Consider the following 23,666-nt stretch of genomic DNA (forward strand, 5'->3'; position numbering starts at 1 on the left):
AGGGTGAGTGAGGGTGAGTGAGGGTGAGTGAGGGTGAGTGAGGGTGAGTGAGGGTGAGTGAGGGTGAGTGAGGGTGAGTGAGGGTGAGTGAGGGTGAGTGAGGGTGAGTGAGGGTGAGTGAGGGTGAGTGAGGGTGAGTGAGGGTGAGTGAGGGTGAGTGAGGGTGAGTGAGGGTGAGTGAGGGTGAGTGAGGGTGAGTGAGGGTGAGTGAGGGTGAGTGAGGGTGAGTGAGGGGTTGAGGGTGAGTGAGGGTGAGTGAGGGTGAGTGAGGGTGAGTGAGGGTGAGTGAGGGTGAGTGAGGGTGAGTGAGGGTGAGTGAGGGTGAGTGAGGGTGAGTGAGGGTGAGTGAGGGTGAGTGAGGGTGAGTGAGGGTGAGTGAGGGTGAGTGAGGGTGAGTGAGGGTGAGTGAGGGTGAGTGAGGGTGAGGGGTTGAGGGGGAGGGGTTGAGGGTGAGTGAGGGTGAGGGGTTGAGGGTGAGTGAGGGTGAGGGGTTGAGGGTGAGTGAGGGTGAGGGGTTGAGGGTGAGTGAGGGTGAGGGTGAGCCACAAAACACAATGAACTTAGGCACTCATAAAAAGAGACATTCATATTATGAGCAAGTCGTGTTTGGGATCAAGTTTCTGAAAGCCCAGCTATTTGTCCTCAAGGCCTCCCTGGTTGACACAGGCACTCTGGCAAATTAATTTACAAATATGCTTTTATCCTTAATGAACGATTCAAATGTGCATTTATTTCATGTATGTATTCCCTGCTTTTTAGGAACACATCCATTTCGTTTGTGTGCACAAATACAATATTATTGTATGCAAGCAGGAATTCACATTTAGGATTAAAGTGAATAGAACTGCACTGGGCAAATCAGTTTGAAAGGAAAAAGTTTCTCTTCTGGGCAGAGCTGGGAGAATTCAAAGTGGAAAACATCCATTAGAGTGTCAGCATCACTTTAACATACGGCCAGTTTGTGCGATCGACAGTGTTTGGGGCCCATTTGTGGTGGAGACGGTTATAGAGTCGATAAGATCTCTGCAGACTCCAGAGCAGCCAGCTGCTTTGTTTCCGCATTGTCACTTTCATGTGCACAACACGCTCTGTAGGCTTTCAACCTATGTGTCACTTCCTTTTACAGCCAGGGGCACGTGAAAGGAGTGTGTCTTTCCGTTCTTATCTATGTTTATAATAATTTGCAAGCCTTACACTTAAATTAAGGAGACAACTTGAAGAAATGAAAAAAAAAAACAGGAACGAAATTAAACCAGGGATTGAAAAACTGTACAATTACCACAAACTGGGTCATGCAGTGTTGATTCAGGAATGCATGCCTGCTTGATGCACCAAATGGAAAGTTTATCGATTAAACTGTACAGTTTAAAACCTTTTGCAAAGGACGCCCTGCTGCCCCCACCCCCTCCTCAGCCCTGTAGAAAGGTCGGTCTGTGGCGGGTCACACGAAAAGAATGACGTTGGTGTGCAGGAGAGCCTGCGTGTGGATGGAAGCTTGCAGTAGTCTGGCACCTGGTTTTTAGACATGCAGCTGTTGAGCACCGGCAGAACCCGACCCACTTAAAGCCCCTGGGTTCGCCAATGTTACCACGTCTCTGTCAGTCTCTGACATACAAAGACTCACTCTCGCACCAGGCATTGCAAGGGAGACATTTTTGAATGGTTTGATCGGCGCTGAAAGTTTACATTTCTATTTCAGCATGAATCTCGTTGGTATGCTCCCTTCCCGTATCTTCAGATCCAGCACCCGTGTGACGTCTTAATGTTTAGCCTCTTCGCGTCATCTCTGTCGCAATCATACACATCTGGGTCTGGAGTGTGTGGGGAGCTTCATGCACTCATGGCTGCTAGAGGATCCCCTTGTTACCCGCCTCTGTGTTTCCCAGACTAGACTATGTTTTCCTTTTGTTAATAAAAACGCTTGCTAACAGTTGGCGCATGCGCAGAGCGGGGGCAAGCAAGAGAAGGAGTAGACACAGGAGGGAGCCGGAGAGAGGGAAGAAAGGAGTTATGTCACGTTGGCTGCTTATACGGCACGAAAGTTGCCCTACATTTTTAGTGCACCGTAGTACTTTAAGGAAGCAGTAGGGGTGAGGAGAAACAAGTGGAATGAGAGAAGAAATTGGAGAGAGGGAACAGGAGAACCCGATGTAATATGTCAGCAGTTTGCATAGATAGTGCTTATGCCGCATATAGATAGGGTCAAAGCGCTGCATCTGAAGGGAAAAGGTACACAGAAGCGGCGCGGGGAAGATGTCACTTTATGTAATGTATTGGCTTGCATAGTGCTTATTGCGTTTAAGACATGTTTAAATCGCTGCGACACAACTGAAGAGGGAATGACAGGGCATGGGGGAGAGGGAATACTATAGGGAATTGGAGCGAGGGAAACAGGGAACACGATGCTACGTCACACTGCTTGCTTGAATGGTGTTTAACCCTAAACATTATGCTTTGTTATACTGCTTCCTAAAATGTGCAGCGCTTATGCCAACCCTATGCACGGGAAGAAAGGCACGGACATTAAATAAAAGAAAGTGGCACGAGTTACAGAAAGATCTCGGAAACAGGAGCTGTAACCCGAGGAGTTGTTATCCATGACTACAGGATGGGTGAAAGGCGGGGTACAGTTACAGAGACTCACAAGACAAGACGGAGGGAAGAGAGGGGAGGGGGGAGGAGAAATGCGACACGGCGGGAAGGGGAGGGGGCGGAGCGGGTAAAATAAACAAGACGGAGGGAAGAGAGGGGAGGGGGAGGAGAAATGCGACACGGCGGGAAGGGGAGGGGGCGGAGCGGGTAAACAAAGACGGACGTGCACGCGCTTTTAAGCTCAATGCGCATTGAGCTTAAAAGTCACGGGCACTGCAAGGAATCGCCACGATTCCTTGCAGTGTGGATAAAGAGCGGATAAGTCCCAATACTCTCGCCTTGCTCGATGCGCATGCGCATCGACAGGCGAGACCTAAACAACAGTTGATGGACAGAATGCAGAACAATGTCATACATTCACCCCAGTACAGAGATCTGGGCCTAAATCCATTGTTTTTTGCACTCCACACCACCCCAGTTCAGACATAGCCATATTGTGCCTCATGGGAACAGTCCAGCCCGAACTGCCAAGTCACTGTGCTCTCCACGACACTGTTCCCACCCCCAATTTCCACCCCTTACATCAATTCTTATGGGTTCAAAGGAGGAGAGGGAGTTTAGTCTAATTTGGCATGGTGGCGAATGAGCCGTAAGAGGACTTTATAGATACTGCGTAGAATGGAGATGGCAGTCGAACTGAGAGCCTTACTCAGTTTCTGAAACAAACCACAAAGTTTGAGGGAGATCGGTCTATGAGGTAAGAGGAAAGTCAGGGAAGGGTTGTTTCAACTAGAAGAGCGGTAGACTAATTTTGGGAGAAGTGAAATAAGATTTTCTACAAGACATAGTTTGCGCTTACCTGAGACATCCATCTGTCATCACCAAAAATGTCGGCACCAGGCTGCGGAACTGCTGCGGAGTTTGTGTCCCCCTGGCTCATTTTATCCCCGCTGAAAGGCAGAATAGAGAAGAGTGGCTTGTAAAAATATGCCCACACTTTGAATGTTTGTGAAAAAGGTAGAGTTTACCTTTCGCAACCCAAATCTCGCTCGAGTAAAATGACTTGACTGTATTAAATCTGGTGATCCATTTTTTCATGGTGGACAATCAAGGTTGTAGGGCTTTAAATAAAACAATTAACGTGGGTCCGAATGGTGTGCCGGGGCCAATATACTGTTGCACACCAGCTGGTGAGGTCGAATAGTCAAGGTTTTATCCAGAAGGTTATGCTGGGTTAAACTTAGGAACAGAGTGAACATGAAATAACAGGTAATAATTGTAATATTCACACAATTTGTATTGCTCAATATTCAAGGACTTTAATTACAAATAATTAAAATTTTAAAACACTTAAAATCTAATCAGCAGCAATCAGAAGCACCCAAAACCTTCTCGGCCATATTTAGGAACTCAAACATGTTCATGGCCCCTAACCACTAGGTTCATTTTAACACTGGGCCTAATGCCACTTCAAATACTGTAGGGACACTGTTGACAGTGAACCACGACTATGCAAAATGCCTTGAGCCAAACATAAAGTTTGTAAATTCAAAGCCTTTACTTGCGTTACTTTTAAGAATAATGGTTCTTGGGGTTTGGGTGTGAATCTATTTAGTTTGGTGATATGTAGGAAGGCAGACAGGAGAGCATCATATGCGCCTGCTACGAATTAAAAAAAAAAAATGCCAGCTGGGCCCACCACCCAAAGAACTGATGAGCATATCCTTGCTGGTGGCCAGGTGTCAGTACATACAGACACTTAAATCCAAATCCAGTATCCACTGGGCTGCTTGGTATTAACAAGGTGGAGAGGGTTTCAGTTTAGTCTATAACTCCCTTTAGGTGAGCGTGGCAGATATTTGAGCAGTCTCTTCAACTCTACTGATTGCTGTAGAGCCCCTTTCCTTTTCGAGGCACTCACAGTGACATAAGTGAGTCTAGTAGCTACTGGATTACTGTCCAGAATAGGAGACTTCCAAACTAAGCTTTAATACAATATACCAAAAAAATTGTAAGGAACAAGGCGGCTATTCCTATCATTCTGAAATACAGGTTGCGAATGGTTCCAAAATTACGGTAATTTCTAAAGAAACCGTTTTCCCAAGCAGGAAAGAGGAGGGACAGGTTTCATTCCGGTAGGGGATCTGTGGCTACATCAATCGAGATCTGATGCGCTACCTTTTACAGTAGACCCCCACCTACAGAAGCAACTATTTTTGGTGAATGTGAGCAGAGATAAATACGCAGAGGCTCCAATATCTGGGTATATATTGCCAGCCCAGTGACCACCATGGGGTGCAACACATGCTCGCCGAGTTGAAATTAACTCCTCATTCACCAGTTCATGCACATATGTGAAACCATAAACTGTTACAAATATGGGCAAGAAACCGTCATGCATGTCCCAGGCACCATGGGGTTAAAGAACAACAGTTTTGCAAAACTCACAGACATCACATAGAGGAAGCTTGCAGGCCATGCCTTCACTTGGGTAATGCTTAAAACTAGGGGTGGGCAGAATGTTTCATTCTCCTACGGAATTGGCAGAATTTGGTGACTCCGCATTACTCTTGTAACTCAGCGTTCTGGCCAAATTCTGCCAATCGCCATGAGGCAGAATGTTTTTCTGTAAAATGCAAGCCGTCCTGTAGTGTAATTTTTTAACACGGGCTGATATGGTGAGAGGGCTGCTGCTCCAGTAGATTGGCTTCCGCTAGAATAGATTTTCTACTTGAGCAGCAGGAAAATCACATGATGGCAGCAACCTTCTGTGCACCGCATGGCGTCACTTGTGCTGATTTTTCAGTGCTGTGCGCACTACCACAGCTAAACTGCACCACGGTATGCATATTTCCATCCATTCGCATAATCTGCATAATCTGACAAAGTTTTTATGTAACTCTGCGGAATTCCGCGGAGTGAAACTCTGAAAGTTCCACCCACCCCTACTTAAAACCTGTCCAGCGACTATGGCTTAATCTGCCAAAACCGTTATAGGCTGGATGGAGGGAACAGTAGTCATTTGCACAAAAAGTCATGCACTATGTGTGGCCGTTTGACATCATGGCCCAGCTCTGAAGTGTCACACATCTTAAAGGGGAGTACCTTCAGTGAGCTTGCATAAAGGTCATGCTTAAAGGGCAAATAAATATGTGGCAAACAAGAACCCCCTGATAGGGATAAGATTCCTGGGTCAGGGCAAACAAATTGAAGCAAAATAACAACCCAGGCAATACACAAATACTTCAGTGCTTTATTGTTCATTATATATTTTTCTTGTTGTTTCTTGAACTTTGCCAGTATTTGTTAATTGCCTGGGTTGTTATTTTGCTTCAATAAAGGGCAAATAAATAAATACATAAAACATCACACATGGCTATCTAGTAAAACATACAAATGCAGGGCTTCAAAAAAGAAGGTTGAAAACTTTCGCCTAAACCATTCCCTTCTAACAGTTCGTTGAAAACATTTGTTTTTAAGCGCCCTTCCTTTTTAAAGAGCAGCAGAAAGAGCCCCGAAAATATGCATGCTTATTTTCCTTCCAAAAAGTTTAATGCAGAACTGGTTCGCTGTAGATCTCTCACTTTAAAAAGCTGCTTTCATGCCTTTCCATTCTAAAGAGGAGTCTGGATGTACTCCTGAAACCCCGTTTACTTCAGAGCCCCCTTTTAAAGTTCTCGTTGCAGAACTTCCTTTTCTAATACACTATAAGCAGAGTTCACTTGTTAATGCATTACTGTAGGATTCACCTTCTAAATATAAACATTCAGCTCGCCCCTTTGTACAGAGCCCCATTTCTAAGGAGATTCATGCAGAGAGAGGCACATTTAGAAGAGCTCCCCCCGAGACTCTCCTATTGTAAAGAGCTTAACAAGGCGCCGATTCTGAAGATATAGAGGAGTTCCCCGGAAAGCTCCATTCAACATAAACCCTTAGGTGTCCTTTCCCCCCAAGATAAGGTAAACACATCTACACTACTTACACGAACAGTCCGTAAATTTCAGCTTAATGTCCGTTGTCGATCTTTTATTTAATAGATGACATTTGTCAGTACTTCCGGGTCGCATGACAGCCTATTCCATGGCTTAACGTATTCTGGAGTCTGGTTGGTTCTGGTGGGGGCTCCTAACATGTAAGGCGACCAAGGATAGGAGCTTTGGCAGCACATCCAATCCTAGACGTTTACGACACTTCGGCAATGCTCATTGGGTGTGTAGTGTACGTAGGCCGCTACGTTGACTAAAAAGTGTGTTGAGAGATCATCCGGAAATGCTACTAGAGTTGGAATAGTATGGGTTTGTTGGGTGACCGATGACAACAGTCACAACCCAGTGAATGGACCACGTGGTGATAGTTGATCTGGTCCTGCTGCTCCTTGCCCCCCACGATTCTGGAAGGGAAATAAGACTGAGGAAGAGGAGCGATAACGTGGCGGTGTTTGGAGGACTGCCCCCTTGTGGTGGGAGTCGTGGGGCTCCAACGGTGGCCTGTCTGATGGCGTATTTATTGATCCACTGCTGACACCAATTGTTCCACGTGTTGGAGTTTATCCCGTGTTTTTATGCTTCCCGGAAATGAAGGGAAAGATAAGGATAAGGTCCATGTATGTTTGTGCTAGGCTTACTTTTAAGTTCCCTCTTAACTCGCATTATGGTTATCGAGGATGGGGTCATAATTATTGCTTTCTAGAGCTCAGCAAGCCTGCAAATTATTAGCCAGAACCGAGCCAGGAAGTGTCTGTGTAATAACAGACCAATGGTAAGTAAGGAGCATCACGCCATTTAATCCACTACGAGTCGCATCTCCACACAGCATGGCGAGGATGTGGCGTTAGGATCAGACCTGTCAACTTGAGTCCTGGTGAATCTGGTTCAAGCTCAACATCCTGTGATTCTTGACAAACCACTTAATCTCCCTGTGACTAGTAACAACTGACTGCAAGTATACAGAATAGCAAACCTTTAAATGTAAATGTGGGTGTACTTGTAAAGCGCACTGCGACTCCATGGAGTATCCTGGCGCTGAAGACCGCTTGGGAACCCGTCCTGGTTTTCCCTGTGAGATGGTCCCTTTCTGGGTATCTCCAAGGTGAAACCAGGCACCCCCAGCGTCTGTGGGGGGGCTGTTGTAGAGATGAGGCAAGCTTAATGCATACATGCCAACATTTCAGAAGAGCAAAGTGGGAGATTAAAAATAAATAAATAGGGAGAATGGGGCCTTGAATTGGGTTACTGGCATGTATGGGCTTTGGAAGTGTGCTGCTGCAGGATCGGACATTGAAACGCCAATACGCGCAATGGCAGACAGAGAGAGGGTGATGCAAGGGCTGTGCACTGGCCTGGCAGGTTGCTGGCAGTGCATGCACCCCCAACCCGTGGGTTTTCCAGGTCACACACACAGCTCCCCCCCCCCCCCAGTACTTTATGGGTCTTTATAAGACTATTCATTTGTTAATGACGCCTTGTTGGTTTTTCACCCCTTCTAGAGCGCCTGCATCTATTGCTGGAAGAATTAACACGTTACACAATAAATACCAAGCCCTGTCACGGGTTTTTGCTTGCAGGAATCGGGAGGCGGGAGAATAGCCTTCAAATCAGTAGTCTCACGCCTGAATCAGGAGGGTTGGCATGTCTGTTAATGCCCAGAGTTGCCGAGTGTGTTCCCTAGTTAGAGTAGGCACCAAGGCGAGAATTATTGAGTCAGTTTTGACCCTCGTCGATGACCCTGCCGCGTCAGGTATTGAACCCTGGTCCCGGGCTGTTCTCTGCTTACGGGTCGGCCGCCTCTAACCAGTGAGCCACACCACTCCACAACCAGGAGGATCCTGGGCAGTCGGCATAAACCACGGTTAACCTGTTTTTTTAAACCAAAAACATTTCTGAATCTGCTAAGTTGTATTTAGAGCACTCATTGAATATACAAATAAGTTAATGTAAGTAAACCATCTAAGACGACATCTTGCCCTGAAAATATAATGGATTTTTTAAATTTATCAAATGTATGTAAAGCTCTAAAAAGATTAGCAAAATGATTTTATATACAAATGACCAGTGTACACCCATTAACAAGTATTTGTAATGCAATCAGTGTCACATTTGTGAAAGTTAGAGATATTGGCGTTGTAAATGATATTGTTTTTTTTACTTTTTGTTTTGGTCCACTATATTAACAATGCTGCAGAGGACATCATGTCTCCCTTGTTCCTAAAAATTACTTAAAAAAAATCTGGTCTATTTTCCTTCGGTTAAGCCTGTACCGGAGTATCTTCATGGCTTTTTTATTAGCTCTGCGTAAAAGTAAAAATATGTGTGCTAGCTTGATTACTGCATGTTTTCATTCCTGCATATATGGGAAGTTAAGTGCTAAAAACAGCTTTATTGATAAAGTGTTACCACATCAGTGACCTGGTAAAACACCTGGTGTTACCTCTAGAAAAATAGTGGTAATTACACTTGGAAAAAAACTGGGGCAATTACACAGGGAAACTAGTGGATGAGAGAACACTGGGCTGCTACCGACCCATATCGTGAACTTTAAGAGTAAAAGTACTGAGAAACGAAATACAGTAAATGGTGAAATCAGGTAAGGCGCACGTCTACTTGTTTCTGAGGAGTACCCAAGTCTGAAAGGGGAGGGCCGACATTGCTGGCCTGAGCTGTAATGAAATAAAAGCGGCAAGCATGTAATGCCTGATAGACACCAGACCGGGTGGGAGGTGGTGGGTTAAGAGAGGTACTGGCAAATTTGGAGGGAGCGCATTGTCTAAGTGGCAAGTCGTACCTGAAATGAGAAGATTATGTTGGCAACTTTAGTTGCTTGAAGGTCCGTTTGGTCCCAGAGGCAATGGCCAAGAGTGCAGCATTAATGTGGTGTACAAGTAAAAAAAGTCAGTGTCATAAGTCTGGGCAGCAGTAGAGACCTTTCGCCTATTCCTTGCAGGAGCAATCTTCACTGCATTCCATTGTTTCCACTTTAGGCATAGACTAGCTAAGAATAAACATAGCAAGCAGTATCAGCATTAACAACCAGGGAAGCAGTTTGGAACATCAGCTGTTTGAACATCAAAGCTACTCCCAGGGAGATGTGCTAGAAATCAAGTACCTCTCTGACAATAAGGGTTCCCGGAGAGACTTGGTAAACAAAACATGTGCAAGCTCACCCAAAACAACACAGCCCAATGCAATTGTTCTCTCCTTCGGGGCCTTATAAGTATTTAGCCATACATTATGGTGGCAACTTGCCTTTCTTTTCTATTTATTTGCTTTTGTAGCATTTGTGGCACACCATGATTTAACTTCATATGTTTAAAGCTAAAGCGTGCCTAGGCGCTAATGCTAGATAAGTAAATAAATAGAAAAGAAAGGCAGGCGGCCACCATGTTTAAAGGTAAAGCCAACGTAAAAACTGCAAAGCCAGATGTGATGGCAGCCGCCTGCCTTTTTTTCCGACTTATTTACTTTTGAAGCACTCACAGAGAAATTTATCTTTAAACATGTGAAGCTAAAGGGTGGCGTGCCACAAACGCTACAAAAGGAAATAAATAGAAAAGAAAGGTGTCGGCAGCCAGCATTTTTTACCTATTTACTTTTGTAGCATTCGCGGCACGCGGCCCTTTAGCTTTTAATGCGTGAATCTAAAATGTGGCATTACGCAAATGCTTGAAAAGTATATAAAAAAGAAAAGCAGGCGGCAGGAAATGAATAATAAGAAGCAGGAGGGAGGAGGAGAAGGCAGCTGCAGCCAGAACAGAGGGCGTGTTGAGAAAGTGCAGTCTGGGAAGCTGCCATGTTTAAAGGTAAAAAAGCAAACACAAGGAGATGATGGACGGAGCACTGAAACTTTTCAGACACTCGCCCCCATTCACAGATCTGGGTTGAATCCATCATCATTCTTTAGCTCTCTTTGCCACCTCAGTTCAGACCCAGCCATATGCAAATCAGTTTTGACCCTGTGCCTCATGGGAATAGTCCAGCCTGAACTGCCAAGCCAGGTCTTCCCTGAACTGGAAACAAGCATCCTGGGATTTATTGCAACTGAATTTATTGAGTAGGCCTCTGATCCTGGCAATATCCCCAAAAGATATATTGCTAATAGTTTCTAATGTCCTCTGATCGTAACAGCATTTCATTTTTACTTGATTGAAAAGCCTATATTTTTATGAGTAAAACAAGACGAAAAGGTCAACAATCCAATAAGTAGAAGTCAAGATATGGATTTCAAAGGAATAAGCTGTTTTGTAGTGCTAAGAAACTAATCGCGCCAACAGGGCTATCTGGTTGTGCTTGACTTGGTCAAATTCAAAATTTGAGGCAGACTGCAATGGAGCGCGGTTCAGATACAGGGACGAGCCTTTGCCCACTGAATAGTACCTGGGATGCGTTGAGGGCGATGCAGTAAGCAAGGAAGGCAATGCTTCACTGTCCATCCCGCAGATGTAGGCGATGCCTCAGTTCCAAGCTACGCACAGTTGAGGATGTATCAAGAGTCAAGATGTGCAGAGCACCGGGGCAATCTGTTGTCGTCAAACAACTGGGTCAAAGGCGATGCAAGCAGCACGAAGCGATTTGTTGGCCGAGCCGTGCAAAGTCGGAGATGTGTCACAAACTGGAGACGATGTGTTGCGCAGTCGGCGATGCGTGGTCCGCATTCCATGCAGCAGCGTTGATGCGTCTGCGATGAAGGAAATGCGCAGTCCCGATCGGCACAACGTCGTCCATGCAGCCTTTTTTTAAAGATGCCGCACTTTAAACTCACTTCCACGGGCCCAGGACTTGATTGGCACCACTTGGCAGAGCAGGACTCACAGCATACAGAGTCCAGGTGCTGTCTGGAAGTTGAAGAGCGAAGTCTTTGATATCCCTGAGACTCCAGAAAACAGGAGGCATGCCAGCAAGCACTTGGAGATACTTACGTTCTGAGACGGAGAGACGCAGGTCCTGTCCTTCTCACTCCCAGACAAGAGGGCAGCAGGTCAACACAGCAAAGCAGTTCAGCAAAGTGGCAGTCTCTCAGCAGCACAGCAGTCCTTCCTGATAAAATGCCCTCAGTTCCAAAAGTGTTCTGAGTTGGTGTTGTCAGAGGTCCAGTACTTATCCAGCTGTGTCTTTGAAGTGGGGGAGACTTCAAAGAAATGCCTTTAAAGCTCACAAGTCCCTTTTTTCCTGCCCTGGCTCCAGTCCAGGGAGGTATGCAACCCTTTGTGCGGGGACAGGACACAGCCCTTTCAGGTGTGTCAGCCCCTCTCTCTCATCCTGCCCAGAATAGCCCATCATGATGTGGATAGCCCATCAGTCACACCTAAGCTCCTGTTGTGTATAGCTGTCTAGAGGGAATGCACAAAGCCAGCAGTCACCCTCCCAGATGTGTATTTAGAGACAGGCAGAAAGCACAAAATGGTTACAGTAAGGAAATGCAACTTTCTAAAGGTGGCATTTTCCGAATTGCAATTTAAAATCCAACTTCACCATAAGTTGTGTTATTTGAATTGTGATCCCAGAGACATCAAATGTTGGAGTCCAATCTCTTCCCAACTGGAAAATACATTTATAAGCTGTTATAAGGTAATTCTAATGTTAACCTATGGGAGATAGGTCTTTGCAGTAGTGAAAAACGAGTGGAAGTGTTTTTCACTGCCAAGACATGTAAAACGTAAAAGTAAATTTCCTAATTTTTAAATACACTGCACCCTGCCATTGGGCTGTCCAGGGCCTACCATAGGGGTGACTTATATGTTATTAAACACGCATTTGCAATGCAATAGGTCTCGTATTAGGAAAGTTTGAGCTATTGGTATTGTAAATGACACATTTTTTATTTATGTGTTGGTTTTGAAAATAGCAAAATTAATAGCTTTGTCATTTACACTGCCAATGGTTATACCTTTCGCAAATGTGACACCTATAGCATTTGTAATGCAATATGTGTTGTATTTACGTGACTTAGATGTATTGATATTACAAATAATAATTGCTTTTAATTTTTTTAAATCATTAATACTTAAATAAAAGTTATTGTAATTTATAATGGCAATAGCTTAAAGTTTTGTAAATAACTTTTGTGAAGATTATGTTCAGTGTATTTTATTGTGACCAAAATCCAAGAACAGAAGTGAAATATTAACATCTTTTTGTGACATTTGTAATAAAACTTGAAACATTGAGAGAACATATTTGAACCAGTTGTTGAATGGTTGCACAGATTGATGATGTGGTGGCGCTGAGTGATGTTGTATTGGCGACGAGTGATGCTGTGGCGTACAGTGATGCTGTGGTAGCGCATAGTGATGTTGTGGTGCCCCTGAGTGATGTTGTGGTGGTGCTGAGTGATGCTGTGGCGATGCGATAGATAGATAGAGTGAGTGCGATAGATAGAGTGAGGGCGATAGATAGAGTGAGGGCGATAGATTCAGTGAGGGCTATAGATAGAGTGAGGGCGATAGATAGAGTGAGAGCGATAGATAGATAGTGAGAGCGATAGATAAAGTGAGGGCGATAGATAGTTAGAGTGAGGGCGATAGATAGAGTGAGGGCAATCGATAGATAGAGTGAGGGCGATAGATAGAGAGATAGATAGAGTGAGGGCGATAGATAGATAGAGGGAGGGCGATAGATAGAGTGAGGGAGATAGAGTGAGAGCGATAGATAGATAGATAGATAGATAGATAGATAGATAGATAGATAGATAGATAGATAGATAGATAGATAGATAGACAGTCACTCTTTGGTAGCTACCCACTGGAAATAAAAAACACTGAACAAAGAAAAGCATGCAGAATGTGAACAAATAGTGAAATACACAAATTGGTACCATGAAAGACCATCAAAATGAGAACGCAAGTGGTTAACAAGTTTACGCACTTATACATCACCGTCAGCAGCAGTGTAAGCTTTCCTCCGCTTCTGTAACTGCACATGATTGCATATGATGGAGAGCGAGGTGTGTGGTGTACTAGAGTGAAGTGTGTGCTAGTAAAAAATCACAAGGTGAAGGTATGGTGTATATGAATGATAGAAATATTTGCAAGAGAGAAAACATAGCAACACATGGTTGTTGAAAGTTCCTGCCTGCACGTCATGACTGACGTACTTTTCCACACAATACAGGATGACATGGATATGTGAAGAGGGGGCGTAAGTGGACAGGGCTGGAGTGCCAAAGAAAGGGAGAGGCAGTGTCATTGCTCCGCTACTATCATCATGCCTTTATGAGGCTGTAAGCCTCCAAATTTGTACGAGGGGTGCTCTGATTTGAATATTTATGCTACAGCAAATACAAACATAAAGATGTTCGATTTACAGCAACTCAGCACATTTCTCGGGCCTGCCAGCCAACAGAACAAACACAGCCCACTGCCATTTGCACAGAATAAACAAAGTGTTTTTTTTCCAAAAAATGAAGAGAAACCGGGCTTGTAACCAGATTGGGGGGGTGGGGGTGCGGAGGGTGCTGTGACCCGACCCATGTCCAAACTGTGGATGCAAGTAACTGGGATGAGGAGAGGGTGTCTGTGAAGAGAGATGGTACAAAACATATGTGATACAGTGGATGAAGAGAAAGGACTGGAATAAAAACCAACAGCAGTGAGAGAAGAGAGTGAACAGAGCATCTAAGGAGCGACTGTGTAGCAGAATGGAGGGTAATTATCTTAGAAGAGGTTGTTCTAGGGTATGCAGGGCAGAAAAAAGGATAACAAGGCGCTACCAGATGGTGCGAAAGATTACATTTAGAAAACAGTGTTTGAAGCAGCCGAAAAAAGGGCTGGAGGGCATGTGTTGATGCCGACTGTTTATACTTGCGATGGGGTGTGAGACGAGGAGGGAGGGGAAGAAGGGGGGGGCGGGGTGGCCTCGGCACCTCAGAGCACTGGGCCGGTAAAACTTTGCTGCTGAGTTAGGAGCCAGCCCTCCACCAGAGCACTGCGAAGCTCAGAGTGCACTGGCTAACGTTCAGCTCTCAGCCTTAAGAGAAGAGCTGTACACCTTTGCTGCTGAGCACCCAGGGGCAGGGAACAGTTCAGAGCTAAATGCTGTGCACCAGCCCCTGACCACGGGCTGTGAACGGCCAGGCACTGGGTCCCGGTCCCAAAACAACTCAGCTCCGCAGAGCAATGCAGGCCGTGAAGTGCTTAGAAGTTAGCACTTAGCGCCAGGCTGGGTAACGGCTCCGCAGTGACGGCGGGTGGGGGGCTGCTTGTCACTTAGAACCAGGAGACAGAGCAGTACTGACCAGTTTATACAGAGGCACACACAGATGCGAAAGCCACTAAACTTAAATTAAATGACTTCATTCCGTATTGGTTACGAGATGCTTAAAACATGTGATTAGTGACTGTGGTGAACAAAGTGACTAGTGCATTGCATATAGTGACACTTATATACAGATTTTTACAATTGAACCGGGGGGGGGAAACGGGGGCCAGGGGTGTTTTCTTTCGTTGGATGGCCAGTATTACAAAGTTAGTATTCCAAGGAAATAGATGGTTAATGTCCAAGTTCCTGGAGGTATCTTGGCCAAGTATGAGCGTCGACGTTTCGACCCTATTGCGCCCCAGTTGGTGGTCGCGGCGGGTCTTTATCAAGACAAGGGGTTAGAAGGGCCTGGAAAGGAAGGGAAAGGTATCAGAGAGGTGTAGATAATCATCGTCATGAATGACAGGGGGAAATAGAAATTACTTACATGGGGGTCTGGTAGGGTGGGGATTGACTCCGGAGGGGAAGCTCGTCGGTCAACCTAGATGGAAAGGGTTTAAGACCTGATCAATATTGAGAGGTCTGATGGGGGATATGCGATATTTAAAAGTGCCTAGCTGGAGTGCAAAAAGGCAATTACGCAATGCTGGATGTGCCTAGGTGATTTACTGGGACTCCTAGGTACCCAAAATAGTTACGCTGGTGAGTCATCTGCGCAGCAGTTGGACCGGCAGGAGGCTGGCTTACCCTCGGTATTGCGAACTATGGTAGTAACACTGGCGGTCAAAGCGATGTCAGAGCGCCATCCAAGCTGTCGGGGTAATGCTCGAGTAGAAAGAATGAGCCCGAGAAACTCAGGGACGTTAAGTATGCTCGTTGCTGGGCAACGCGGGTCAGTGGTTCTGACGCGCCATGGCTGGCCCAATCAAACTGGGGGCGTAGGACTGGGAGACGTGAGGCTCGTCTCCTCGAGGACGCATGCTTCGTCGGTTGCCAAGTAACTATGTGATGCCCCATGACTGGCCCAATCTATGGATCGTGTCATACGTCCCGGGGTACTAGTAGGGGAACCAAATTAAAACATTTAAAATACGATTTCAAGGTTAGCAATTGCAGTAATTCAAAGATTTCACATTTAAATTCACAAGAACCAACATACAGAGATGCATCGTTCAAGGGAGATTTGAAAGTTCGAAAAGGAGTTCATGTTAAGTCCAAATGAACAGTTTTACAAGAGATTCATATATCAAGGTTACAGTAAGCCCATTTGTTTTTAAATCTCCTCATGTTCATTCAATCCATGACTCACAGAGTTAAGGGTGTGGATCCATTTACACTCCTTTCTATTCAGAGCAGTGGACAAGGAACTCCCTCCTGGGTTTGCATTAATTTTCTCCAAGATGCGCCAACGCATACTGTCAAGATCATGATTTTGAGTTACGAAGTGGTCCACCATGGGTGCCCCTTGAACCTTGCAACGAATCCTACTCATATGCTGCAGTATGCGAGCCTTCACCTTCTGTGTGGTCTGTCCCACATAGGGTTTATTGCTGGACATAGAACGATGTATATGACATTGGAAGTGTTACAGTTTGTCAGGGAAGGCAATGTATATGTTTTGTTATTGTTGGAGAAGGAGGGTCCATCAATGCACAAGGGGCATGCTTTGCAGGTATTACATTTGAAGTGTCCTTTCATGGGAGGTAGACCCAGATGATCTCTGAGTGTTGCTGGTTTTGGTGGTTCAAGGAAAGCTTTCACTACATTATCCTTTATATTCCTACCCCTCTTGAATGCAAAGCGTGGACCTTCATCAGTATTGAGCTCGGATGCCGCCAAGTTCCAGTATTTCTTTATTGTTTTCTTCATGAGGTTGCTCCGTGAGTGGAAAGTAGTGACACAGACTAGGCTGGCCGTGGCAGGTTTCTTTTCTTTCGGGATCAGTAACTCATCTCTCGGACAATACCAGGCTCTTTTCTTGGCACGTTTGAGGAGTCCTAATGGGTAGCCACGTTCACGTAGGCGATTTGTGAGTGTCTCACATTCCTTAAAGAAGTCTGTTTTTTTGGTGCAGTTACGCCTCATCCGTAGATTTTGACCGAATGGCAGAATGTCACGTAGATTACGTGGGTCGTGAGAGTCATATTTCAGTAGGGTATTTCTCTCCATGGGTTTCCTGTAGAGATCACATAGTATTAGTCCGTCTTCTGTTTTGAACAAAAGATCAAGGAATGCAATGCTCTTTTTGTCATAGCTGATGGTGAATTGGATGTCTTTGCACCTTGCATTTAACCACCTTGCCAAAGGTGCACAAGGGGTTAAATAACCAGCCGGGAAGACCAATCATATCCGGTTGTGGATCCATATTAGAACCTGTGAACCAATTCATCGACCACTTTCTGCAACCCTTTCCATCTAGGTTGACCGACGGGCTTCCCTCCGGAGTCAATTCCCACCCTACCAGACCCCCATGTAAGTAATTTCTATTTCCCCCTGTCATTCATGACGATGATTATCTACACCTCTCTGATACCTTTCTCTTCCTTTCCAGGCCCTTCCAACCCCTTGTTTTGATAAAGACCTGCCGCGACCACCAACTGGGGCGCAATATAGTCGAAACGTCGACGCTCATACTTGGCCAAGATACCTCCAGGAACTTGGACATTAACCATCTATTTCCTTGGAATACTAACTTTGTAATACTGGCCGTCCAACGAAAGAAAACACCCCTGGCCCCCGCCCCCCCCCTGGTTCAATTGTTAAAATCTGTATATAAGTGTCACTATATGCAATGCACTAGTCACTTTGTTCACCACAGTCACTAATCACATGTTTTAAGCATCTCGTAACCAATACGGAATGAAGTAATTCCCGTGTATTGTGTTCTTTGTTTTTATTATAAAAAACTTTGTTTTCAGAGAGGTGTGCTTTTGTGTTCTGAGCTATTTCAGCCTTCCTTAAAAGTAATTCTTGCTACCACCCGACAGAACCATTTTTGTTGTTAATCACGCTTACCCAGGTTCTGAGGGACACAGGGTTACCCCTTTTTTTGTAAAAAAAAAAACCCTTATCCTGGGGGCCGTTTTTAGGGCCTCGCTCAAGATTCTCTCCTTGAAGGTGTATGTTTTGAAGTTTATTAGTATTTTCCTTGGGTTTTTCCTATCCTTATTTCTCCCAAAAGGATCGCGATGTGCCCTTAGTATATCCTCTTCCAACCCTTCCGTTTTTGTCCAAGGCAAATGTTCCTCTAGGAGTTGAACTATAAACTTTTTGATATCTGTCCCTTCTTGGCCTTCTGGTACATTTAGGATTCTTCAATTGTTCTTTCTTGCTTGGTTTTCCAAAGATTCTAATTTTTGGTTGATACTTTTATCGCTTTCTCTCAGGACCCTTATTTCCTTTAGATTTATTTCGACTCTTTTGCTCAGTGCCCCAACCACTGATTCCACTGCAGTGACTCGGTCGCCCAGAGCATTTAATTTAGTGTCTAATGTTACACACACCTCCCGGATTTTGCTCTGGTTTACTTCTGAGACTGCAAATTTCACTCTCATTTCCTCCAACAGCTTGCAGCGATTGAAAGCCCGGGGGAAGATGGCGGCCGGCTAAGAAGCCAGGTCGGGACCTCCGTGCAAGCCGTCTGTGGGAATCAACCTCACTGCAGAGAAAACGTCCAGTACGCAGTTTTCGTGTTTAATCCACATGTAAACCTGATCCCCTTTTTAAAACAGGATAAATCTCAAGAAATCTCAAGAAATCAGGAGTGGTGCAGAGGGAACCAAAGTTAATTGGTCATCGGAATCCGACCTGCACAGGCACCGTTTAAAATTCAGAATGAGCGAAGGCGGACACGTTTACCTCTACTCGGGTGTGGGATCTTTCCCTCAAGGAAAGTTGAGAGAATCACTTCTCCCCTACGTCGGTCTATGGACCGCCGCTCAGGAAGCCAGAAAGAATTACCTGAAGGCAGCGAGCAGAATCCCCTTCCTCTTCCGGGGGAATGAGGGCACCGCCAGCGCTCGCACTGCAGCTGGGACGAGCGCCGAAGGCAAGAACGCTCAGAGTGCACTCTCAGGGGTGCCAAGAAGGGCAGAGAGCAGTGTATTCCCGGGAACGCTGCTGAACAAGGAGAGCAACGGTGGGGAATTTGGTGGAATCTCGACCGATTGGTGTAGGCTACATAAAGAAATAGATCATCGATGCTCGGGTGCCCTTAGTACACAGGGCTCTTAAGGCAGAGAGAAGACAGGCAACGGCAGCAACAACGGAAACAACAAGGTCCCCCCTGACATCGAGGGTTGATCTTGGGGCAGCTTCGGGACAGTCACTGGAATTTACCTTGCCCCCTGCTGCAGATACGGGACCAACAACGCCTAGAGAGGCAGAAAGGGAGTCAGAGGGTAAGGAGGACAGAGGAACAGTGGCAGTGGCAACCGAAGCTCCGCAGCGGATGAAAAGGGGAAGTGGGCTTGAGGGAGATAAGGGCACGGATGAGGGAGGCAAAGTCGTAAAAGACCGCTGTAAGGAGACTACAGAGCAAGTACTAAGTATAGAGGTGTTTTCGGCAACATTATGGGGAGAGAGGGGGCGCCGGCATTTCTACTTGAGGAAGCAAATACAGGGGAAGACAGGTCAGACGAGGAGCAAGAAAGAGGTAGATCAAGTTACTGCTTGAGAAATAGACAGTTCTTTCAACCACCCTCCCAGTAGCCTCCAAACAGACTATTGCTCCCCGCAGCACTAGGAGGAAGACCAAGAAACACGCTAAAACAGATACACACACCCTTACCACCAAGAGGAAATCTTTGAAAGAAAAGGGGGGGTTTGGGGGTTCATCGGAGCAAACCATCAGAATCACCCCTTCCCTCAGATCCTTTTTCAAAGTACAGGAACAGACACAGGAACAGGTGCAGGCCACATGGGAGAACCAAATAATAGAATCTGTCCCAGCCCCAGTGGCAGGTCAAGTTCACTCACTCACGGTAACCAGCACTAATTCTGCCATACGAATAGCGGCAGGATGGAAACCGTCCAAAGCAGTTCCATAGATGCACTATCTCATAAGGCACCTAACACCACTGAGACACTTGCCGCCGACACGGGGTTACCGGCAGGGCAGTTCTTGCAACACGCTTCCATAATCAGAGCGCTCACGCAGAAGTGGGGAAACATTACTGAAGAACCTCCCATACACCAACTGATACAGTGCATGCACGTCATGGGAAATGGCACACACGTGGTGCACTGGCTAACCCAAGCGCTGCTCTCACACACACAATGCACCTTACAACCACTGCGGGATAAGTGGGCGGTGGACAGAGGGAAGGCCTGGACAGACAAGGAGTGGGCGGTGATACTGGCAAGCCCCAAGAACATCCCCCGCAACGCACGCTTTAAACAGATCCAGTTTTATATATTACACAGAGCATACCTCTCCCCAGACAGGATAAATCTATACTTTCCAGGAGCAGCGGCAGGGTGCCCGAGATGCGAGACAGAAGGAGCGGATCTCTTACACGTGCTGTGGCAGTGTCCACAGATCCAAACGTACTGGCGGTCGGTGTTGCCGCTACTGGAGCGGAGCACGGCGATGCCGATTCCTCACACGTGGGAGGCATGCCTGTTGGGCCTCTACCACAGAACCAAACACAACAGAGTGCCCTCCCGCTTCTGGGATCTTGGCCTTATTACGGCTAAGAGGCTAATTACTAAACACTGGAAACGCGCAGAACCATCCAGGGCAGAGCACTGGCGCACCTCACTGGACAACTGGGCAAAGGCGGAAAGCATCTCCCTTCACAATGAGGAGACAGCAGGGCTGCGTAAATTCCCCATTGCGGCGCTTTGGGACGAAATGCTACACTCCTTCCACAGCGAATTCCAGACACTAGAAGAACCCACAGGACACACCTCCCCAAGCGGAGAATACAGAGACAGGTGCACAACACCAAGCACTGCTGATGATGGCCACGCCGCCGGCACTCCCGTCATATAGTTGGGATGAGCACTGCCCCCCCCCTCCCCCCCCCCCCCGCCCCACTCGCGAAGCACACCCACCGCTGATTCCGCATCGCCCTCTCTGTCCTACTGGGAGGAGCACGAACCGACCACGACACCACCCTCGGACCCCCCCCACTGCATGATCAGATGTCCATCACACCACACGCCATACACTTCCAAGTTTGGTAACCCCACACCTCCCCGTTCTTATTATCCTAACCTCTCCTTTACAACATGATAACGAGGAAGGCATGATTGAGCTATGATTCCACCATAGTATTTCATTGTGAAGTAACAATGTACCTTATGCTTTGCTCCGTGATCCATGTATGCAATTTTTTTGAGTTTTCGTGTTGCGAAATACTGTACAATTCATGCTTTCTTTATCCTGTGAACCAAATAAAGGATATATTTAAAAATAAATAAATAAATAAGGCCCCTAACACCACAGTCGAGGGGACATCTGCCTCGCATTCCGCACCATCTCTTCAGCAAGCTGAGACACAAGACAGCGAAGACCCAGGTAACCATTCCCAAAATACCACCCTCATTCGAAACTCAACAGACCAGTTTCTACTTCTTTGTCCTTTGTCCAGTTTCGTGCCAGAGCAGGAGCCAACGGCTCCCTTGACTGGTTTGAACTGGGCTATTGATAGGAACACCAAATGTGCCCCTCATGCCAACTTTCGGTCGCCGACATGCGCACCCACCCTGGCCTAATACACTAAATCCTCTCTGGAAGGTGGTCACACCGCCCTGTGACAGGATGCCTATTGTTCTGCCTTCCCCTACTTGGCTCAGCAGCAGGAGGACAGAAATGTGTCTCTGGTCGGCAGCAACCATTTTGGGCTGGCCAGGAATAGAAAGCTGGTTCCGGGAACAACAGGGACCTCGCAAAGCTTGTTTCTGAGGGGTAGAATGATACCTCCCACACCGGTTACCAGTGTGAGGGTATGATTCCACAATGTTTGATACCAAACACAATAGGGTTACTTTTAGCCATTTTAGAGTTGGTCATTACGTGGTCATATAATGCCCTCTATATGTCGAAAATGGCTGATACACTGACAATCCGGGAGAATGGACTCCCTAGGCTGCAGGGGTGTCCCGCTCATGCAGGGGCACCCTCTCACTTAGAACCAAGCCCCTTGCCTTCAGGATTGTTAAGGCCTGCTATAGGGGTGACTTAAAGGTTTTAAGTGCAGTGACCCTTAGGTATAGTAAACCTATATATAAAGTAAGAGGTGCATGCACCATCTTACACAGGCTGCAATGGCAGGCCTGTAGTTCCATTTTGCATGCCCTCTCGTGGGTGGAATGATACTTGCTTCAGCTCATGGGAGGCCTCTGGGGTACCTATGCCCTGGGTACATGGGTATCACATACTAGGGACTACAAGGGTACCCCAGTATCCAATCTGGAGTGTATCTAAGTTAAAGCAGATAGACTGGGGTCCTAATTAGCAGGTTCCCAGTCAAACTAGTCAAAAACAGTTTCACATGAAGCAAAAAGTGGGGGTAACCATAAGAAGCAGACCCTACTTTCCTACATAGGCACTTCGGTGCCGAAAAGGATTATGGCCGATAGAGCACAACCCAAATAAAGGAGATTCTGTGCACTCAAAGGTGGTCTGTTTCCCTATTTGTGTGATTGCAAAGTCCGGCTGGCAGAGGAGTTTTTCAAGTTATGTATATATATATATGTATATATATATATATATATATATATATATATATATATATATATATATATATATATATATATATGTATTGAGGCTCCAGCTTGAGTCCGTAGTACAAGGAATCACTCGAGCTGCATCGAAGGCTCCAAGCAAAAGCCTTTATTCAAAAGGTAAGGGAAACATGCATTGGCAGAATCCTTTTAGCAGTCACACGCCTGCCTGACGCGTTTCGATAATTCTCTTCAGAGGCTTCTGGCGGGTGAAATGCACCACCGCGCTTCCCAGTTCTGTCCAATGTTAATGCGCACCTGTTTAGGTTGCTAATTAAGACTGCGCTGCGGATTGTGGGAATTGTAGTGCCGGTTACGGGTGCAATGTTCTGCCGGCTTTCAAGACCCGGGATGGGCCCCCGCCTCGGATGTTTTCCAAAATCCTACATGATGCAGCTCCAAATGGCCTGGCAGGATGACAGACCACACGGCTCCCAAGTTACCAGGATGGTGCGTTCCTTACGGCACGGCCGCCGTGTTAACATTGAGGCTCCAGCTTGAGTCCGTAGTACAAGGAATCACTCGAGCTGCATCGAAGGCTCCAAGCAAAAGCCTTTATTCAAAAGGTAAGGGAAACATGCATTGGCAGAATCCTTTTAGCAGTCACACGCCTGCCTGACGCGTTTCGATAATTCTCTTCAGAGGCTTCTGGCGGGTGAAATGCACCACCGCGCTTCCCAGTTCTGTCCAATGTTAATGCGCACCTGTTTAGGTTGCTAATTAAGACTGCGCTGCGGATTGTGGGAATTGTAGTGCCGGTTACGGGTGCAATGTTCTGCCGGCTTTCAAGACCCGGGATGGGCCCCCGCCTCGGATGTTTTCCAAAATCCTACATGATGCAGCTCCAAATGGCCTGGCAGGATGACAGACCACACGGCTCCCAAGTTACCAGGATGGTGCGTTCCTTACGGCACGGCCGCCGTGTTAACATTGAGGCTCCAGCTTGAGTCGACAGAACATTGCACCCGGCAGAACATTGCACCCGTAACCGGCACTACAATTCCCACAATCCGCAGCGCAGTCTTAATTAGCAACCTAAACAGGTGCGCATTAACATTGGACAGATCTGGGAAGCGCAGTGGTGCATTTCACCCGCCAGAAGCCTCTGAAGAGAATTATCGAAACGCGTCAGGCAGGCGTGTGACTGCTAAAAGG

At 46.4% G+C, this 23,666-nt stretch overlaps 1 protein-coding gene across 1 annotated transcript in view; it reads right to left on the minus strand.

Annotated features, from left to right (window-relative positions):
• PAFAH1B2 (platelet activating factor acetylhydrolase 1b catalytic subunit 2) overlaps window positions 1-6,689 on the minus strand; it is a 64,028-nt gene extending 57,339 nt beyond the window's left edge. The window contains exons 1-2 of the mRNA XM_086957050.1: window positions 6,575-6,689; window positions 3,452-3,542 (exon numbers count right to left, since the gene is read on the minus strand). Of these exons, the coding sequence (XP_086813176.1) occupies window positions 3,452-3,532 (81 nt within the window). The 5' untranslated portion in view covers window positions 3,533-3,542; window positions 6,575-6,689. The remainder of the gene's footprint in view (window positions 1-3,451; window positions 3,543-6,574) is intronic.
• Window positions 6,690-23,666: the final 16,977 nt, after the last annotated feature.

This window comes from Lissotriton vulgaris, chromosome 2_1 (assembly GCF_964263255.1).
Source record: "Lissotriton vulgaris chromosome 2_1, aLisVul1.2, whole genome shotgun sequence".
Lineage (NCBI taxonomy): Eukaryota > Metazoa > Chordata > Amphibia > Caudata > Salamandridae > Lissotriton > Lissotriton vulgaris.